At 42.6% G+C, this 21443-nt stretch overlaps 1 protein-coding gene across 1 annotated transcript in view; it reads right to left on the bottom strand.

Annotated features, from left to right (window-relative positions):
- Positions 1–21443, bottom strand: part of USH2A (usherin) — a 653616-nt gene that overhangs the window by 567964 nt on the left and 64209 nt on the right. Inside the window, exons 9-10 of the mRNA XM_090031530.1 lie at positions 10915–11110; positions 10026–10156 (exon numbers count right to left, since the gene is read on the bottom strand). Of these exons, the coding sequence (XP_089887656.1) occupies positions 10026–10156; positions 10915–11110 (327 nt within the window). The remainder of the gene's footprint in view (positions 1–10025; positions 10157–10914; positions 11111–21443) is intronic.

Below are 21443 nucleotides of genomic sequence, written 5' to 3'. Positions count from 1 at the left end.
TATATGTGTGTGTATATGTACATGTATATGTGTACTGGGTATGTTTTCATGTCATTATCATTAGAGTGTGTATGTGCTTGAATTGGTGGTAGGTATGCATGTGCCTAGGCTGGTAATTTTGGATGTGTATGTGCCTGAGTTGGTAGTGTGTGGGGGGGGGTGTGCACCTAATTGATTTGTGTGTTTGTATATATGCAATTGTGTCACACCCTCCCATCTAACAGTGCAATTTTGAGATCCTGAGAGTTGGCCTGACACCACAGGGCAACATTTGTAGCAGCTGGTTTCCCTACTGGCTTCAGGGAGGGAAAAGCCAGGAACAAGAAGAAACAACCTGTGGTTTCTGATTTCCTTCTCACTGATAGCTTGAGGGCAGAACACAGTTTTCCCACAAGTTAAGTGGAACCTCCTTATTCCCTCTTTCTCAGGCAGATCTCAAGCAAGACAGAATTATAACGGCCAGTTCTGCTGGACAAGGTACAGGCCACCAAGAAACAAAAATCCCATTCTCATTGGCATTTTTGGGGCATTCTGATTTCACAGACAGACTTCCTTCAACAGACCTTTCTGGTAATCCCTGTTATCCTTCTACATCAATTGGGTCCTCAAACTGGTGAATGAAGAAAATAAGATTATCTGAAGTGATTCAACCAGGGAAAGTAATTCTTAAATCAGATGGCAACCTAGAATAATCATCTCCATTCCAATTCAGGCCATGGGACAGAGAGAGCGTGAGGGCAGAGTATTTACCAGGTGACTGCAACATGCACTGAAGTCCTAGAACACTCATTTATTCTATGGAAAAGGCTTGATGTGTCCTGGTCATAAAGGTCAACATGTCTGATGTGGTTTTCATAAATAAAGATGACAGGATTAGCCCCAAGAAAAATCTTGTCCTGGGCAGAGCACATTTTTTAATCTCAATCGGCATTGCCATCAAAGGGAAAATAATCACCCAGATTTACAAAACAGAAGTTGAAATGTGAAGAGAGTGGACCAGAGTGGAACAGAAATATCATCACTCACTCTAAAATCAGTTTGGTCAACTACTGACTGGCCTCTCTGCATCTAGAAACAGCAAACACAATGACCAATGGCCTCTGTGTATCAGAACCTAGAATGTGATGCAGTGAATTACCTCTTTCAAAGCTGGGGAATGTCTCTGCTATGAGCTTTCTCACTTTTTTCACTGCTTTCCATGAAGGAAAGAACAGTAGTTACAATTTTCTGACTGAAGAAAGTCTCTGTCAGATTAACATACCTCACAGGAAAGGTCTACTATTACAAATATAATCCTTCATCCAAGACTAGATGGGTTCCAAAAGGATATTTGCATGACTGAACCTTTGCAGGTTGAAAGGTGTTGTTCTACTTGCTTTTTGTTAATTAATGTCTCCCAATCAGATGCTGAGTTTTTTAAATGGGGAGCTTTGATGAGACCCAGTGTTGTACTTTAAATTCAAAGTAGCATTTCTTATAACTGTCATAGCATTTGTTCAAGAAACATTTTTCCTTCTGTCAAGTAGTCTTTAATGTCACTGAATCTCAGGTCTAAGAACTCAAGCCTCCTAGGCAGCCACATGGTCTTCAATTCAAAAAGTCACCAAACTTGCACACTCATCAACTACTTTCTACAAATTTTCTTCTCCATGCATTTGTGCCTTGGGGCAGAGGGAGATTACATAATGTGCTTGTTCGAATACCTACATTTAAAAGGAGCCTGCTTCTTACCCTAAAGACACTGCTATGAGTATTTTTTTAGTCTGGCCACTGATTAGAAACAGCTGAGTTCAATATATGCAAGTCCAGACAGGAGCAGATGAATCCTGGAGATCAACACGTGGCTATGCAGATGGTATTGCTTGCAGGGCTTTGGCTTCTTCAACCATGGGATAGTGTTCCAAGAAGAAGGCTGGCTGCACTGAGATGGGATCCACCTACAAAGCAGGGTAATGAGTCTTTTTGCATATAGGCTCACTAATCTGGCAAGGAGGACTTCAGGTTCAAAAAGCGATGGAGACAAAAGCCCATAGGTAAGAAAAGACCAAGGTAGTGCACATACAAACCACATAAGAGGATGCAAAAGGAGCCTTAATGATGCTGTCAGAGGTAAATTAGCATGGCAATAAGCCAGTCATCTAAGATGTTTATATACTAATGGGAGAAGCACAGAGAGTACTCAGAAAGAACTGGGAATCCTAGTACAATCACAGCAGCATGATCTAATTTGGATAACTGAGACTCTGTGGGATACTTGACATGACCAGAATACAGTCAGGGATGTTCTGTGTATACTTGATCTTTCCCCAGATCAGGGAAATGGACTAGATGATTTCTTTTGGTCTCTTTGAGCCCTACATTTTATGAAAATCCCATTGGACCCTCTCATTAAGCATATAAGCATTTCCTTTCTGAAAGTAATAATGTCCACACTCTCGAGACAAAATATTAACAAGAATAATGATTGAGACTGGCATCCAAAGATTGGGTTTATTTCATTTAGCAGATTTTCCCATATTCTGCAACTGTTGTGCTTTCCAAAAGACAGATAATTTTCATGTTCCTAGTATCTGACAGGCCATGGTCTGCCCCAATATATGTTGGTTGAAGTACCCATGTAATAGTTCTGGTATGTCCCAGCAATAAGGTCTTTAAGAATAATAGTTCATAGCTCTTTCTATGAACAGAAACTAAATAAGAATAGAATTGTTACTTTGTCAAATGGTAGCAAATTTGGGGGCCCTGAAGTCAGGTTTCCAGTTGGTGAAAAACAAATCAGTGACACAAAGTCATATTTTTCCAAGTAACGTTTATTTATCTATAAAATATACTGAAGTCCAACTTCCACAACCTGCACACAGGCAATTTCCCCTTACAGAAACCTCAGATAAAACACTGCTTTTTCCCAACAAGCAGCTATCTTAGCTGCCTGGTTCCTGGAATTTCACTGCCTATACACAATGCCATCTATCACTGCCTTATCTTTTGTGCTTCACCTGAGAAACACCTTAACCCAAAGCTTTCCACTTAGGCTAAAAACAGACAACAGATTTAGGGGTGATTAGGGCTGAGATGGCTCCCATCTAACCATTTACATACTAGGTTTAAATGGCAATTAGCTCAAACTGAATTTGGATACTTCACAGGTACTTAATGTGGGACAATAAATATTTCCATCTGTAAGGTTTGCTATGAGACAAGATGCTCAAATCTGAATTATATCTTTTGTCTGTTTTTAGCCTCAGAAACATTGAGCCTAACAATAAACCTTTCTTTTAAGGAACTGTAAAGGCAGATTTGACCACCAAGGAAAGGGTACTTGGAGTCCAATTAAATACTCCTAAATGCAAGTACAGTAGAGACTCAAAACATGCAACTTTCACCATAATATTCTTCCCCCCTCCTTTCTTTTTTTTTTGGTCTGATCTGATTTTCACTAGTCCTTGCAGGATATTTTCCTTTCTGATGGTGGAGAACCCCTGGAAAATGTCGAACATTTCCCATAACTTGGCAGCTAATTCTCCCAGTCAGTCAGTCTTGGAAGTGGAAATGGAACACAGGACTGGCTGTGCCAACATATCCTTCAGAAAGCTTCACCATGCCTTTCTCAACTGAAATCTTCAGATGGAAACTAAGGTCCTGGTTTACAATGCAGTGGTTATCCCTATGCTCCTCTATGGGTGTGAGACATGGGTGACATATCAAAGCCATCTTAAGAGCCTGGAATGGTTCCATCAGCATTGCCTGAGGAAGATCCTTCGCATTAGTTGGGAAGACCACTGCAGTAATGCCAGCATGCTCTCTGCAGCTAACAGAACCAGCATCGTGGCAAAGATCATAAAACATCAACTCTGCTGGGCTGGCCACTGCATGTTGGTGGCTGACACTTGTCTCCCAAAGCAAGTCCTTTTCTCTCAATTTAGTCATGGTAAGGGGACCCACAGAGGACAGAGGAAGCGCTACAAGGACACCCTGAAAGCATACATCAAGAAGGGTGGCATCAACCTTACAAACTGGGAGGTGCTGGCTGGTAACAGGTTTCAAGGGTGCTGCACCATACATCAAGACAACTTCAAAGAGAACCGTCTTGCTCAGGAAGTTGCCAACTGGCAGAGAAGGAAGGGAAGCACACAACATCCTAGCCGGCAGCTGTGTTCCCTCTCCCCACAAGACATCACCCATCATATCTATGGAAAAACTTACAGAACATGGATTGGACTCCTTAGCCATCTTAAAACTCACAAATAATTCCCTCTCCCTGCTCCCCGAAGACATCATCCTCAAACCAAGGGATAGCCGAAGAAAGCAGCAGTCAGATCCTTTTTCAAATTTCAAATTTAAATCAACAAGATTCACTTCTGTTCAGGTGAAATGTAGTGTGAAGTGAAATGTACGGTCAAGGTACACAACCAACAAAAATGAAGAGGTGAAAGTTTTCATATATTAAAAAAATCTTAGTTTCCTCTGTGTTATAAATATGCCTAAAATGGTTGATCCTGGTATGATTTAAATGCTTTTGATGTGTGTCCTCCTTAGTTGGTCTTAGAGTTGCAGCTGTGCTTTGGTGTATGTAATGGTGGGCATTTGCATCAATTTATTCTCCTTATTTTGTTCTCTATCAGCTGTCTAAAAAAGAGCACGTGTTCTTCAGTCACCTAAACAACTTGAAGACACCTTAACAGTGAGGATACATAAGCACACCGCCTTTGTAAGATGCTATTTCCATTGCAACATAGGGTCTTTATTTTATTTTATTTTATTTTGCCATTCACAAGTGTCATAGATGGGAGAATATGAGGTGAATAACATATAATGTAGTGCATCTTTTAGTTTTATATTGGTACTATTCATAAGCCTACTGAGATACCTAGATTGTGTGCTTGAGAAATAAAAAGACTACAATGACTTAAGTGCAAAAATGTGTGTGTTTTTAAATGCTTGCTGCATGTCCATCAGCTAGATTTTCATGCTGCTTTTAAAAAGATATATTGTTCAAAGGAAATGCTCCAAAACGTCACATGGACAATTTCTAAGATGCATACAAAAAGATAAAGTTTTCAAGCCTGTTCAAATAGTGCTAACTTAGAAATGGAATAAATTTGTCCTTGATCCTTGAATGCTCAAAACGGAAAGAAGGCAAAGAAGTCCCCCAAATATTCTTCCTGTTATAGCATACTTGAATGGATGGGCGACTGGTGCCTCCTGAATCGGGGGGAGGGGGGAGCACTTGGCCGATCCCACTGACCCAGAAGTGGCAGCAGCAAGCACTCTCACCTGCCCTCCCCCTGCCCGGGAACACTGGCTGTCAGGGGGTATACTACCACTCTCAGGGGGTGCATGTGCACCCCTATGAACCTCCTATGCATCGCCACTCCTTGAATGGATTTTAAGGGAAACACAATAGGGTTCAAGGCTATGACATGTGCTCAAAGAAATAAAATATTGAAGCTTTTCCTTGGTGTTGGAATATATTCCTCCATGAAACTATAAGCCATAATTTTCTAAGGGGGCTTGTAAAATCTGTCAATGTATTCATACAGCACTTTGGGGTATGGATATATGTACATTTCAAGAGGGCAACAGCTGTTACTATCTAATTGCTATTGCGTGGACAAGCCGAAAATGATACAAAAGTAGCAAAACCACTCAAAATTTAACATTACTTAATTCAGGGTTGAACTTGGACCAGTTTGCTACATTTGAATCATTTCCGACCTGTACACATGTACCAATTAAAATGTAACAGTTGCTGGCCTTTTGAAACATTCCCACAATTACATGATGTGGTAAGTAAATGAAAAACCTGAGGAAAAATGGAGTACATGAAGAAACCTGATCTGGCAAATAGGAAACAAAACTGATAGAGAATGGGAAGAGAGATATCTGTGTTAAATCTTAAATCAGGCAGAAAGCATAGTAGATTTCCACCTTACAGACTACCTAAATCAGAAAATGGAAAGATATTGCTGAAACAGTCCTTGATGCTTGAAGTTTTCCTGGAAGCAACTGCAATTCCACAAAACCTGAGAGGATTATGTTTACCACTCCACTACATATGGAGGGTTTAAAGAGATGTACAATATTTTCTGTGGGGGAGGGGAGGATCATGAAAGAACAGCAGACAGGTAAGCACTTGTAAAATGGTATAAGGAAAATAAGCAAGGGATTGGGGAGAAGGGAAGAAGAGAACAGCTGGGAGAGAAAAATTAGGGCCAGCAGAAATTTCAGTATCCTGTGATATAGGATTTACCATGCTGAGGACGTACAAGGCTGGCAGCAAACTGTGCAGACTGAGGCAAATGGAGATAAGATCTCTTTTTCCTAAAATAATTCACCTTAGAATATCTGAGTGCAAGGGTGAAGTTACAGTATTATCAGCAGCACCAGATATTACAAGTGAATGTGGGGCACGCCACACCCTTTGCATGCTAACTGGGTGGTCAGTAACCAAAGGTGGAGTGGAAAAATACAATACCATTTAAGAGTCTTGTAGTTGCCCTTGCCCTTATGACTAAGTACAGACAGTCCAAAACCACGGGGCTGAATTGATTCAATCTTTGCAGATTAGTCTAAACTTCATAGATTGAACCAATGAACAAGTGAACAGACATTCACTTTTGATTCCAGAAATGCATCCACATGCCTGCAGTGGCCCAGGCCAGAAGCCCGGGTGGAGGGAAAGGGGAGAGGGGGAGGTGCATTACAGCATGCCTCCCTGCTCTGCTAAATCAGACATATTGGGCCAAGGCTAGCCCACACACCCTGTAGGTTGCGGGGGAGGGGTTGAATCGGAGGTGCACAGCATCCTGGGGTCCTGGGGAACTGTGAATTAACTTGAATCTGGAAGGCATCTGAGACAGAAGTTCAATAAACCCATTTAACCTAAGTTAGTTAAGTCTGATACTACATCCATCCAGGTTTATCTTAAACCAGTTTCAGCCATTTTGAAAGCAGTTTCTGCATGCTGAACTTCTATTGTGTTACAGATTTTAACGGGTTTTTGATCACTTATACTGGTTTATGTGCAATTTCTGTCCCTAGCCTTAATAAGGCAAGTTCTCATTCCTAAATCCTACTCCGACTTCCATAACTCATAAAGGAAGAATATCATTTTTAAAAGTTTAATCTAGACTTTGAAATGTAAACAAAGTTACTAGAACAGAATGAGCTGTAAGTTACGGGCAAGTGGGAATCCACTTAAATAAAAATGCTAAATCTATGCTCCCACTTCCCACAAAAAGTAATGTAAAACAGATGAACAGAACAGGCATAAATTTCCCAAGCTCATGCCAATGAAGTTTTAGGGATAGCAGTAATGTATGAAACATTCTTCTGTCCTTCCTGTACATTAATATATTTGAATCTGATGAATAAATACATTTTATGGGTGATTCAGATGTCTCTTCCGGAATTCCATACCTTCTTAGAACTTAGTGACAGATAACTAGCTCTGTAAAGAAGGCAAAAGCATTGATGAACTGCAGAAAATGGTAAATTATGCAGTAAAAGTGTATTCTGCACTGTTTTTGGCACAATTATCATTGTGACGTGACAATTAATTTTCATGAGTAGGGTCCTTATCCCTTGATTCCATCTTCCACAGGTCAGACCTGGAAATACTTCCTTCAGTGTTACCTTTCTATTTCATGTAATTCATTTCAGCCATTAGTCTCTAGCTTTATTAATTTATTTTAATGCCTCTTAATCATTTCTCTCTGCCTTGCATCTACAGCAGCAGCCTATTGATGCTGTATTGAACAGTACAGTCCATCCCATTTTTCCCTTTTTAGTTCCCTTTTATAATCCTACTTTCATGTTCACATCTCAGCCTCTTTTCACCATTGTATTTTTATAAGTATTAATAAATTATTTATAGTCATAAATTGTTAAATTATCTGACTTCTTTTTATTATTACCCCAATTTACTGTTATTCTGGTTAATATGTCACCAGAAAACAAAAGGTGATAACACTAGTATCTGATTTTCCTTTCCCCACACATTGTTATAGAATGTTACAACAGCTCAGGTTCCCAACTTTGTCTGGGAAGTTTTAAAGGATCTTAATTTATTTGATTTACTCAGAAAGAATCATCCTCAGATGACAGAAATAAGAATCTCTTTCTACTTACTGGTTACTCTGTATTATTATTGAACATATAGTGGTTTATACTGCACATTTGAAATCTGTTTGTAAACCAGTGAACTCCATGCAGATGAATGAAGTCAAACGGTGATCTGTACATAGGAGATCATTTGTAGGATCAAGGTTACAAATAAACCACTCTCCAAAATAGATTATAATTTTAATAAGACAAGATAAACAATTGCAAGACAAATCATAGGATGAATGTTATAATGGCTTATTTTATTAAGCGTTTTTAGAAGAAGTAAACCCTTAGCAGAAGAACATGCTGAAAAATATATTCTACATCAGTGGGAAGGAACCTTTTAAGGCTGAAGGCCAGATTCACCCAGTTTGGGTCAGAGTAGGGTAGTGGGCAGGCACTAGGACCCAGTCATTACTATCACTTTCCCTGGTGATGGTATGCAGAGAGCACTCACTGCTGGTGGTTTTCCTAATAGTGGCAAGGAAATGTGATTGCTGCCCAAGCCACCACATCTATAGACAGCATCAAGTGGTTCTGCAGGCTGGTTCTCCAAGCCATCTGCTCTACATCTATTCCTCTGTGTTTCCAATTTATATTATACTGGGGTGGAGGAAAACAGCATTTTCCATATCTCTTCACAGGTTCAGGGTCATGGTTCTAATACCATGTGATAAAAAGATGTACTATGACACATTTCTCAGTGTCTCATGTATGCAATACTTGAATGTCATGTGTACTTTCTAATTCACTTTATTTTCTATCTCCATGTGTGAGGAAAAAAAATCCCTCAAACTCAAGATGTTAGCAAACGTTGCTGGATTTAATCCCATGACATATCATCCTTATATAATGACTGAACAGCATTTTAAAAGACACTTATTAGGAGCTTTGAAAGATGCAGTGGCCACATCTACACATGTGCTTTACTAATTAGCTCTGCAGTAAACCATCACCATCTACACATGCACCCCTATCAGGCCATAGTACATTAATTAATTCTCCCTGTAGGATAGTACTGTCTGGGACAAGTACTATCCTACAGCACAGTTATTTAGTTTACTTGAAATACATGTGTAATTGGTGATATGGGCCAGTAGGGGTATGAGGATGATACAGTACAGGGACTGCTGGCTGGCTAGCCCCTCACTAGAGCACCTTTGTGCCACTGGCAGACCCTCCACAACATACTGAGCTGGAGCAGAGCAGCTCTGGGGCTGGCAGGCTGACCCTTCAGACCCTCTGCCAGCCCCAGAGCTGCACCGCCCCAGCTCAATGTGCGATGGTCCCAGGCACAGGTGAAAACATTGCTCTTGGGAGCAGTAAACTGGTGCAAACTGCACTGTGGTTTATTGCTATGTGCTAATTACACATGTCGATGCACCCAGTAAGATTTATTAATGAGATATACATTTTGCTTGCGAGTTCCAAAGCCTTACAAGTCAGAGTTGATGGCCTTTCCTCTTTTCATCTACCTTCATTTTGTTACAAAATGTGCATGGTGAATTTTATGGAAGATCTATATTTGTATTTGCATGGGGGAAAAAAAACATCTAACTTAATTTTAGTTGCATCTGGGGCCTAATCTCACTGCCTAATCTTTTTAAAAAGCAAATAATTTTTGAGCATCAATTTTTGAGTGATCCGTGTGATATACCATAAATCTCCCCAATTTTAAGAAAGTTAGTGCTCAAACAGGGCACCAAAAATTGAGCCGTATATATTACTTATCACTCATGACCCAAAACTGGTTTTAAATTGTTTATTGGGTCTTGGAAACCTTCCATCTTCATCACCCACCATTTTGAAATGAACAAACTCTAGCAACTTAAAACACTGCCCATTGTACATCCTGAAAATAATTTTACTCACTCCCCAAAACAAAATAGAAGAAAACATCTGATGTTGTAATCCTTTACCTTATCACACAGGAGGCTGTTATTTTTGGTGCCTGCTGCATAGCACTCACAGGGCTTACAAACATCGACGGCTGAAAGATCTGCACCTGCTTGCCGGTAATGAAAATCCTTACACAACTCACAGTTTCTTCCTGCATGAGGGAAAGGTTATGCATTATGGCTTCCAATTCATTAAAATTAGCTGTATAATTCAAAATTAAAGACTCTATTCCTTTGAGAGAATTCTATAATTTTCAGGACGTCCATTTTAATGCACCTTTCATCTCTACCTGCCAATTTAGTGATCCAGAGCATATGAAACAATGAACCTGTTACAAACTATGTTTTACTCCATTAAACTTCCATCTGTTATATAATACCACACTTTTATAAAGCTGTGCTATGTGCATGCCTATACATTTTTGGACAAATTACTGTTGAACCTCAAGCTTTCCCCTATCTTTTTATTGGCAAAGCCAAGAATACTGAAAGGTATGCAAACTCTCTACATATACAACATGCACATTTTTCTGTAAGAAAGAAGTTGATATTTTACCAAAAAATCTCCAATATTTTCTATACCTTACCTGATTTGATGGCCCTGCCATAAATGTTGTGCATCATGACTAATGGAAACCATTTTGTCACCTTACCTATATAGTCCCTTGGGATATAATGCTCACAGAAGATTTTATACAGTCTTCGACAGCATTTTAGTGGCAGTTGTTTGTCTAGTTGAAGTGTTCCCATAATTCTAACATCTTGATGATGTTCACCTCTTACCTTAAAAGAGGTGAATTTTCTTATGAGGCATCATTATTGGACTTCAGAATTATTTTCATTGTTATGATGGTCCTCACAATGATTACACAATAAGCAACTATATATTGCGTTATTGCTTGCAAATTACCTGTTGTGTTATGTTGACAATTATCACATATTCCACCACCACCTCTATCATCTTCATTAGGAAAGGGATCCAGTGTCACATCATAGTGGCAGCTTACTGCATGGCTATAGCACTGACAAGGTTTGCAATTATATGCATGAACTTGGTCCCCTGAATGAAAAGGCTTGTCATTATATAGTGGCAAGCAGCGGTCACACTGAAAGAAAACAAAAATACGTTTTCGCTTTAGAAGGACATCTTTGTACTCTACAGATTCATATTGCATTTCATATCTTTTTTTCTCATTTAATTGTTAAACATGTTGGCACAAGACCTTTCTATATGTAGAAACAGGCACAGAACAACAAAGGATATATTTTAAATGATGCAGCTTTCACAAGAATTAAGTTTGAAGGTAAAGGGGAGGAAGGAGAATAAAATTAAAAATACCGAAAGCCAAACTCAGCATAAAGCCCAGATTTATAAAAGTATTTGAGTACTAAAAGATGCAAATGTCTGCAGAGCAGGATTTAGGAAGTGGGCAGGAAGAGTTATTTGCTCACATTCTGCTGCCCACTGTTTTGCAATTACGTTATGGCAGGTTTCTCCATAGCTACATAATGCAAGAACTGGACTCCTTGAACCTTTCCTCAACACAAGTCTAGCCATAATCTAAATGCATACACTATTTTATATTACAACATTTCACAGCTTGATAATACAAATATATTATTATAGCATAAAAATAATCAACGTTTTAAGTATGCAAAAGTACACATTCATGTTCTAAAAATTGTGAAAGATCATTATTCATTTAAAAGAATTGGGCATAGTTGTATGCAGCCATCAACTGAGTATACTGTATTTAATTTTGTTGCAATTTTATCTGTATTTCAATAGTGATTCTTAATACAATGTGAAATACAACACTACCATTGTTTATAGAAATGTTTTGAGCCAAAATGTTTTCTTATCTAAAATGTTCTTATTTCTTCAGATTTAGTTAGGAGGTACAAGGATTAGTCATTCATTTATTTAAAATCACAAAGAATAAAACTGTTAAAAATGCAACACAGCCCTGAAATTTCTATCCATGGTTCGATGAAACTAGTCTTGCAGTATCAGTAACTCTGAAGGTCATGAAGTGGAAACAGTCTCAAGTTTGTCTTGAGATTCTACAAAACTTCAAGAGGATTTATCATAGATATGGACCACAATAAATGGAGATCACTTTGGACAACTGGATTTGGATAATACTGTTTGGACAACTGCATTTGGATAATACTGAAAAGATCCAAATGACATTTAAAAAATTGAACTGTTAATAGAGGTGCACTGATACATTAGTCTGATATCAGATTGGCACTGATATAAAGAAAATATTCTGTATTGGAAATCGACCCAATGTGGCCAATAATTTGTCCGATAAATGCCTGTGCATGCATGCAGCTAAAGCATAGCACGTAGGCGGTGAGGAGCAGAGCCTGGCAGTGTGGAGTGCTGTGTGCAGCTGGTAAGTCTGATGTGGTGGAAGTGGTATATTGGGGGGCAAATGAAGACCCCTGCAGTGAGGGAGGGAATGGTGCAGGGGCAGGGACAGGCGCTAACCAGCCGGGACAGGAAGGGGCGTGGGACAGAGCCACAAGCAGCTCATCCATGGGGTGGGGAGGCATGTGCCCTCTGGATACGTGCAGCACAGGGCAGGCCAGACAAGCAACTCCCTTTTTGTCCCAGCTTGGATACTCAGTACCTCCCCCCCTTACACTGGGACCCTGAAGATCCGGTCCCAAAAAAGCCTTGCAGCACACCAGGTCCCCATAGGCTGGGTAGCTGCCAGCAATGCCCAAACTGCAGAGGCCATAGGGTTACCTTCATGCAGGTCCAGTGATGATATTCTCCCCCCTGTCACCCCAACTCAGCAGAGGTGAGCCACCCACACTGGCTACTGATTGCGGGGTGGAGGGACCAAGCTGGGGTCCAGGTGCCTGGCTCTGGGGTCCCCTGGGAGGGTGTACAGAAACTGGGGCTGGGCAGGGAATGCTTGAGAATGCCTAGGACAGCATGCAAGTGCCAAGGCTGGACTCCTTCAGGGCTGTGCCTGTGGAGAGGGGAGGTTCTCCCAGGCTCTGCTTCAAGTTTGTGGGCTGATTCATGATGGGGTGGGGGCTCATGGACAGGGGACAGAGGCGGCGCCAAGGCTCATGCAGGGACACAGACGACCTCTCCCACCACAGCCTGGCTGTGGCTCATAACTGGCCAGAGGGAGGATGTGGGGGCTGAGGACAGAGGCTTTGCTGACTCTTGTCAGTGACAGCTCAGGGGCAGGGCTGGCCCAGTGCTTGGGCAGAGCAGATGAGGTCTGGCTGAGGCTATGGTGCCCCTCTGCCAGAGCAAGGAAGGAAGTGCCACAAAGCCCCATGAGATGCTGGCAGAATGTGACCTACCTTATCTTGCAATGGGCTCTAGCACAGCCATTTAATAAAGTGCTTCAACCTAAAGTACTTTAATCTGATACCATCCATCCAGGATGTAGTATCAGAACATGATCTGACATTTTTGAAGCACTCTATGTGCCATGACCATCTGTTTGGTTACATAGGTAGAGAGCTTTTTGTGTGCTTATTGCATGATAAGTGTAATGTCTGTACTTAGCCACTGTCTTTAAAACCTAGCAGGTTTATATCAAGTGCAAGTTCTACTGTGGGAAAGTAAAAAAAAAAAAAAAGGTTTATAAAGTTTTTCAATTAGCTACAACAATAAATACTGATGGGAAAGGTGCAACAGGAGAAGAGAACGAATTAAACCAAACAAGGGACTACTGATATTAGGAATATTACCCTATTCCTAAATACTATAGCATTTAAAGTAAGATATTTACCTTGCATTAACTGATGCCCAGATCAATCCTAATCTTTTATTCCAAGCTACATAAAATTCTGTATGACTCAAGAAATCAGTTTGTGGTTACGGGGTGCATATGGCATGATATGGGCACAGGAAGAGCAATATGAAGTAAGAAATGTAAGCATGCAGATCCTGACTTTTTTTATCATATCATACATTGCTGTAAGGTTTATTTACTGAATAATCTTTCAAAAATTAAAAAATACTAAAAGAAAAATATTGAGAAAGTTACAAAAGAAGTACAAAAAACAAAGGCTTAAAATGGGTTGGAGGTTCTATTTCCTTTAGGGTATTGGACATAGCCCTGTTTACAACCCATGATCCTTCTTTCAGACCCCATTCTAGTCCTGTCCCACACATGCAAAGGTAGAAATCTGTGTAATGTTACAATCTTTCAAAAATCACTGATGACTGTCGAATTTATACTACAATTCTATTTCTATTTTTATTTGCTTTTATTTTTATTTTTACTTAATTTTTATGCTTTTTTGCAAATATTACAAATAAGTTTTTAATTAACAACTGATATGTTTACATTATCTTTCAAGAAAGACAGAGGGACATTTAAAATAGCTCCCTCGGGACACAGCTGTTTCTCACATTTAAGCTGCCAGTAACAATTGGCCTCATGCATTAACACTGCCAGGTATTTTCGGTCATTGTTTAAAATTACCACTTTCAGCAGGAAGTCATAGCATACCATTACAGTAGTTGTCACGTTTGTGCATATTCAAATATATATATGTTAAATCCCTACTGAATTTGCCAGGTATTTTTCATCAGCATTTGAATTTCATTTGACTGTCATCCAAATTCTAATTTCTGGCAAGGAAACACAGAGCCCAGAATGTGTGCTTGTGTAGGCAAAGAGTTTATTCTTATTTTCTTAAATGTGACATCTTTAGCAAATATTATAGCTGAGATCTAAAATGATATCAATAGAATTTGACTGATTTTAAGGGGATTTTTTTGGCCAAATCCCCTAAAAGTCTTTTGAACTCTCAACCTATGTCATTCCCTTACATGGGGAATGACAACAAAGTGCTAATTATTGAAAGAATGTCCCTTTTCTTTCCACTGATATTTCTGAAGTTAGTAGGCCATGTTACATTTCCTTGGTTCAGTCTGTGAATAAGAATGGAAAAATATGTCCAGTTTGATATATAGTAAATGAACCTTTACTTTCCTGGGAATGGTTTTCTAGGAAAATGCATTGCATGAAGTCAGCTGGCTCAAAATATCTAGCTCATCTTGACCCAATTCATTAGTCAAAACAAGACTTTATTCTAATTTATCATTTTATCACAATTCCTGAATCCAGCAAATGTGCGGATAGTCCTAGTGACATAAGCTTGAACATACATGTGCTGAGTTCCTATTAATCATTAGGAATGCTGGAGGACAGTAAGCTGCAAAGTAATCTTCAACTTATCAGGAATGCAGGATGTACTTGAAAAGGTACCAGTATTTTACCGTAAGTAGTACTTAATCAAACCATTCTTCCCTAGTTGTTCAAATGTTCCATTCCACTGCTTACCTCTGGATGGCATATTATCTGTATCAACGTGTTATTTGTCCTGTACCCCCTTTCTATATAGAAACAGTTACACAATTCTTTCCATCTTTAAGTATAATATCCTGAATCAAATTTACCATTCCACTTCAAATCCATAAGCCTAGATATTCTGACTGTGACAATGATCAACATATAATTACATTACATTATATTAGAATACATTAAAAGGGGCTACAGAGGAGATCTAATACCTATAGACTGGTGAGCTGAACTTATAGTTTCCACCAACTTGTCAGGAATACAATTAAAAAACAGGATTGTTTGTCACATGGATGAACAGGACTTTCTGGGGAAAAGTCAACAAGGCTTTTGTAAAAGGACACACCTCACCAATTCCCCTGAGTTCTTTGAAGGCATCAACAAGCAAGTGGTCAGGGTGATCCAGTTGATAGAGTGTATTTGGACTTTCAAAAAGCTATTGACAAAGTCCTATACCAGAGGCTTCTAAAAACATTAAGCTGTCATGGCATTAGAGGCAAAACCTGCAACTAGATAAATTATGTATTCACCTACCTAATCTCCACCAGCACCATATCCTTTAGGTACTCTCCCAATATTCCAAATACATCAGGCATTTTTAAAAAGGAGCTGTATGTGAGACCCAATACCCAAGTAGTTAAGGTACTCACTTGGAAAAAGGTGTAGGGGAAATCTATTTTCAAAAAAACCCTTTAAGTCTGATTTGAAGCAGAGAGATGAACCCAGGCTGAACCTATCCTGGAGAGTGCCCCAAGCATCCAGCTGTTGGGTATTCTATGAGTCTCTCTCAGGCTGATAACAAAAGTTGAATGCTTCTACAACAGCAATTTGTAATCTGTGGTACATGTACCCCCAGTGGTAGGCAGACAACCTGTGAGTGGTATACATTAACAGATTTCATAGATTTCATAGACATTAGGGCTGGAAGGGACCTTGGAAGATCAACAAGTCCAGCCCCCTGCCCGAAGGGCAGAAAATCTGCTGGGGTCATAGGATCCCAGCAAGATAAGCATCTAAATTTCTCCTGAAGGTGTTCAATGTAGGTGCTTGAACTACTTCTGATGGCAGGCTATTCGAGACCTTGGGGGCTCAGACAGTAAAGAAATTCTTTCTTATGTCCAGCCTGAAATGGTCTTGCAGGAGTTTATGACCATTTGACCTCGTCATCCCTTGCTCTTGTGAACAAACGTTCCCCCAGATCCTGGTGGTCACCTCTGATAAACTTATAGGTGGCCATCAGATCACCCCTGAGCCTGCGCTTTTCCAGGCTAAAGAGCCCCATAGCTCTCAGCCTGTCATCGTAAGGTCTGTTTTCCTGACCTTTGATCATGTGTGTGGCTCTTCTCTGGACTCTCCCAAGCTTCTCCACATCCTTTTTGAATTGTGCAGCCCAAAACTGGACGCAGTACTCCAGCTGCAGCCTCACCAAGGCCAAGTACAAGGGGAGAATGACGTCCTGGGATTTGCTTGAGAAGTATCTATGGATGCAAGCCAGTGTTTTGGTTGCTTTACTAGCCACAGCATCGCATTGCAGGCTCATGTTCATCTTGTGGTCAATCATGACCCCCAAGTTTCTTTCTTCTGTAGTGCTAACCAGCGTAGCACTACTGAGCCTATGAGGATGCTGCAGGTTTTTCCTCCCAAGGTGGAGAACCTTGCATTTTTCAGTGTTAAACACCATCAGGTTCTCGTCCGCCCATTTGCTGACCCTGTCCAGGTCAGCCTGGATCACCCTCCTGTCTTCAGGTGTGGATGCTTTGCCCCAGAGTTTGGTGTCATCAGCGAACTTGGCCAGTCCACTTCTGATGCCAATGTCCACATCATTAATGAAGATGTTGAACAATATGGTCCAAGGACAGAGCCTTGGGGGACCCCACTGGTCACAGAGCACCATGATGGTTGGCTTCCATCAATTACCACCCTCTGGGTCCGACCACGGAGCCAATTTCCCAAGCAGAATATCATAGTGGACTCAAGGCCACAGCTGGCCAGTTTCGCCAACAGGTGATCATGGCATAGTAGATTGAAGGCTTTTCTGAAGTTAAGATATATGACATCAATCTCTTCTGCCTTGTCCAAGTGATAGGTCACCTGGTTGTAAAAGGAAATGAGATGGGTCAAGCAAGATATACCTGCAACAAACACATGCTGGCTATCCCTCGGGATGTTGGCATCAGCCAGTCCATTAAGAATGGCCTCTTTAATAAATTTTCTAAGACCTTCCCCAGGATAGAAGTCAGGCTGATGGGCCTGTAGTTTTCTGGATCCACTTTCCTCCCTTTCTTGAAGATAGGCACCACATTGGCCTTCTTCCAGTCTTCGGGCACTACACCAGAGCGCCAGGAGTTTTCAAAGATCCGTGCCAGGGTCTGGGCTATGATGTTCACTAGCTCCTTGAGTACCCTGGGGTGTAGACTGTCAAGGACAGCTGACTTGAAGGTATCCAGCCTTTCAAGGTGTTCCTTCATGAGGTCAGCATTGCTAGAGGGCAAGGATCACCCTCACCTGGATCTCCCTGTCCCGTAGTGGGCCTGGGTGTCCCACGGGACTGATGAAAGACTGATGCAAAGTACCCATTTAATAGGTTGGCTTCCATCCTTTGTAGGCCTTTCTTTTTAGCCTTAGGAGGTCTGTTAGATCCCTGGAGAGCCAAGGGGGCTGCTGCGCCTTCTTGCTGCCTTTCCTCTGAGATGAAATAGAATTAGCTTGTGCATTGAGGATCGCTCCCTTGAGGAGCAACCATTCTTCCTGAACTCCACTCCCCCTGGGGTTGTGGTCCCTTAGGGCCTCACTGACGAGCCTCCTGAGCTTGTCAAAGCCGGTTTTCCTGAAGTCAAGGACTTCAATGTTGCTGACTGACTTGCCAGCTTTACAATGGATGGTAAAGGTGATCAGCTCATGGTCACTGTCACCCAGCTTCCTATCGATCACTAGGTCACTGATTAGGTCATCCCCAGTTGCCAGTACCAGGTTGAGCAGCGCTTTACCTCTCATTGGCCCATAGACTTCTTGAGTCAGGTAGAGGTCATCCATGCATGAGAGGAAGCTTTGCGGCTGCTCAGATTTTGATGAGTGATCTTCCAATGAGATATCTGGGTAATTGAAGTCACCCATGACAACCATGGTCCTGAAGCATGTGGCCTCAGCCAGTTCCCAGGTGAACTCCTGGTCAAGCTCTTGACTTTGGGTGGGAGATCTGTAGTAGACTCCCACCATTGTGTCCCCTGTGCCATGTTCCCCAAGGATTTTAACCCAGAGGGTCTCCAGTCGTCAACCCTGGTCACCATGATCAGCTTGCAGGGACATGTAGCTTTCCTTAACATAGACAGCTACACCCCCACCCCTTTTATCTACTTGATCTCTCCTGTACAGGGTATAGCCATCTATACCTGTGGTCCAGTCATGGGAGGAGCCCCACCAGGTCTCTGTTATTCCTATAATATCATAATTATTTGTGTTAAGCAGGAGGATAAGTTCCTCCTGTTTATTCCCCAAGCTCCTGGCATTTGTGTACAGGTAAGCAAGTGTCCCCTTGGGGGCTCTTGCCTTGCCCACAAATTGTACCAGGGCTGGAGCAAGGGCGGGCTCCCTTAAGTGCCTTGGTCTGCTGGCTTTGCAAGGGTTGCTCAGTGGACCAGCAGTGGCAGTAGTCCCCCTGTCCCCCAGTGGGCTTAGTTTAAAGCCTGGTGGATCAGGTCAGCCAGTCTGGCTGAGAAGAGCTTCCTCCCCAGTGGAGAGTGGTGGAGGCCATCTCTTCCCAGCAGTTCACTGCCTCTCTCACCAAAGAGCGGGCTGTGTTCATGGAAGCCAAAGCCTTCTTGATGACACCAGCATCAGAGTCTTTGGTTAACTACCTGGATCCTCCTCTCCCTCCTCAGCCCATACCCCAAGACTGGAAGGATCAAAGAAAACAGCACCTGTGCCCCCAGATCCTTTAGCCCCACTCCCAAATCCCTGTAGCGCCTCATGACCCGGCTGGGAGCACTCTGAGCCATATCATTGGTGCCCACATGAATAAGGAGCATGGGATCGTGGTCTGTGGGCTGAAGGAGCTTAGGGATCTTCTCCACAATGTCTTGGATGCAGGCCCCTGGGAAGCAGCAGAATTTCCAGGCTAAGGGGTTGGGGCAGCAAATTACCCCCTCAGTCCCCCTCAGGATGAAGTCTCCCATGACAAACACTTTGCGTTTTGTCTTGGGGAGAGTGGGGGCAGTAGCTACAGTTCAGCCTCTGTTGCCTGCAGGAGCTGGCAACTTAGCATGCTCTGCTGGGGCTGCAAGAGGTTTGTACCTGTTGCTGAGCTCCAGTGGGGCAGGGGCCTTGGTGTGGTGGGCCTTAGGGCCCTTGACCACCTTGGTCCATTCCCCTGACAGAATGGGAGGTTCCAGAGTCCTCCCTTGTCCTGGAGGGAGACATTGGTCTACCCTCCAGCTCCCAGGGGAGAAGGGCCTGGCAGTAGGAGTCCATCTCCTGTTTGCAGTCCCTGATGGCACACGGTCTCTGGACTGTGGCCTAGAGCTCCTCCAGCTGGCATGCCAGAGCCCCCAAAAGGGAGCAGACCCCACAAGGGGAGGTAACCATGCTCCTGGGCCCCAGAGCCTGAAAAAGGGACAGGCAGCCCCCACAGCCAAGAGCCAGGGGCTCCGTCTGGGTGGCCGTCTCTGAGGTGCTGGGGGGGTACACAGACCCCAAGAGGACCCTCGGGGTGTGGCGAGTACCCATTTGTGGCATGTTGCTGGTAGGCAGGCTGGGCCTGCCTACCCTAGGGGGCTCACAGGCAGGGCCTCAGCCCTCCTGCACACCCTCCTGTGCAAACTCTGCTCTAACACATGCGCCAGCAGACAAGCATTCCTGTTTGTGCAGCCTGTTCACCCGTCTCCAGTCGCGTGGCTCCTTGTGAGGCTGGGCAAAGTAGAGGCCTGGGTGGGGCGAGATCCGGCCCGGCTCCCACTCAGCCACCTCCTCCCACTCTCTATAAGTTAACCCCCTCCCACCACGGGCCTTGCTCACTTCTGGCTGTGCTGGGGGTCGGCAGGGGGCTCCGCAACTGTTGGGTGGTCTCTGTAGAGCTCAGGGGAAGTGTGGGTGCAGCAGGCTTTCACCCACACATCTCTCACCGCTCCTGGATTTATTATAATTACTTTATATGACAGAAATTTGCTGGTGGTACTTAAGGTTGAACTGAAAAATTGGCTGGTGGTACTTAAGGTTGTATTGTTTTAAGTTGGTGGTGCACAATCTGTGGAGTACAGAGATAACACCAGCAACCACCACCGTATATGGGGCTAATTTGGGTAATTTCCATTCAAGCTGAGTGTGTAAATGAGGGCACAGACAGAAGTGGCATTTCATCACTCAGACAGCCTCTTGAAAGTTGTCTAAAGCCATGCCCAAACAGAAGAGCACAGCTGCAAAATCCTCCAATCATGTGTCTGCTCTGGGTGAAAGAACTGCCCAGCTTAGCTGTTGTTTCTGGATGGGATGGGGAGAAGAGAGGAGAAGGAGGTCCTGTGTGGGTCTTTCTCAGCCCCACTGGAGAAGGGGTGCGGGTAGATTGGAGCCCCTCACCTTGGTGGGAGGCTTCAATCTACCTGCCCCCCCTACTCTAGTAGGGCTGAGAAAACCATAGAAGGAGCCTCCTTCCCCTGCCTTCTCCCCCTCCCATCCAGAGAAAGCAACGGACATCTGAGAGTGGGAGCACAACCAAGGGAAGAAACGCAGGGGAAAAAAGGAAGATGCAGCCTCTCTCCTTGGATGAGCTCCAATCCTCCACCCTCCCAATCCAACAGCTAATGTCTGTTGGATCGGGAGGTTTGGTCTAATGCACAGTGATGTTTCTGAATCGCCATGAGTTAGACCCAGGAGCTGTACTTCTGTATGTGCCCTGACTGTCCCACTCGCTCCTGTTTTGGTGTGAGCCAAAGTGCAGGACAATCACACCTGGGATAAACCCTGCACCTGTTTGTAGCTTCAGGATCTTCTGTTCAGGCTATTCCATATTTTATTAAATAATTAAATTATTATTACTTTTATTGTAAATAATTATTTTAAAATAATTAAATCTATTGGGTCCAACAGAGGAAAGAACTGA

The sequence above is a fragment of the Crocodylus siamensis genome, chromosome 1, assembly GCF_052110815.1.
Source record: "Crocodylus siamensis isolate JL-2025a chromosome 1, ASM5211081v1, whole genome shotgun sequence".
Classification (NCBI taxonomy): domain Eukaryota; kingdom Metazoa; phylum Chordata; order Crocodylia; family Crocodylidae; genus Crocodylus; species Crocodylus siamensis.
Note: the sequence above shows the minus strand (reverse complement) of the source record. Positions and strands in the feature narration are given on the sequence as shown.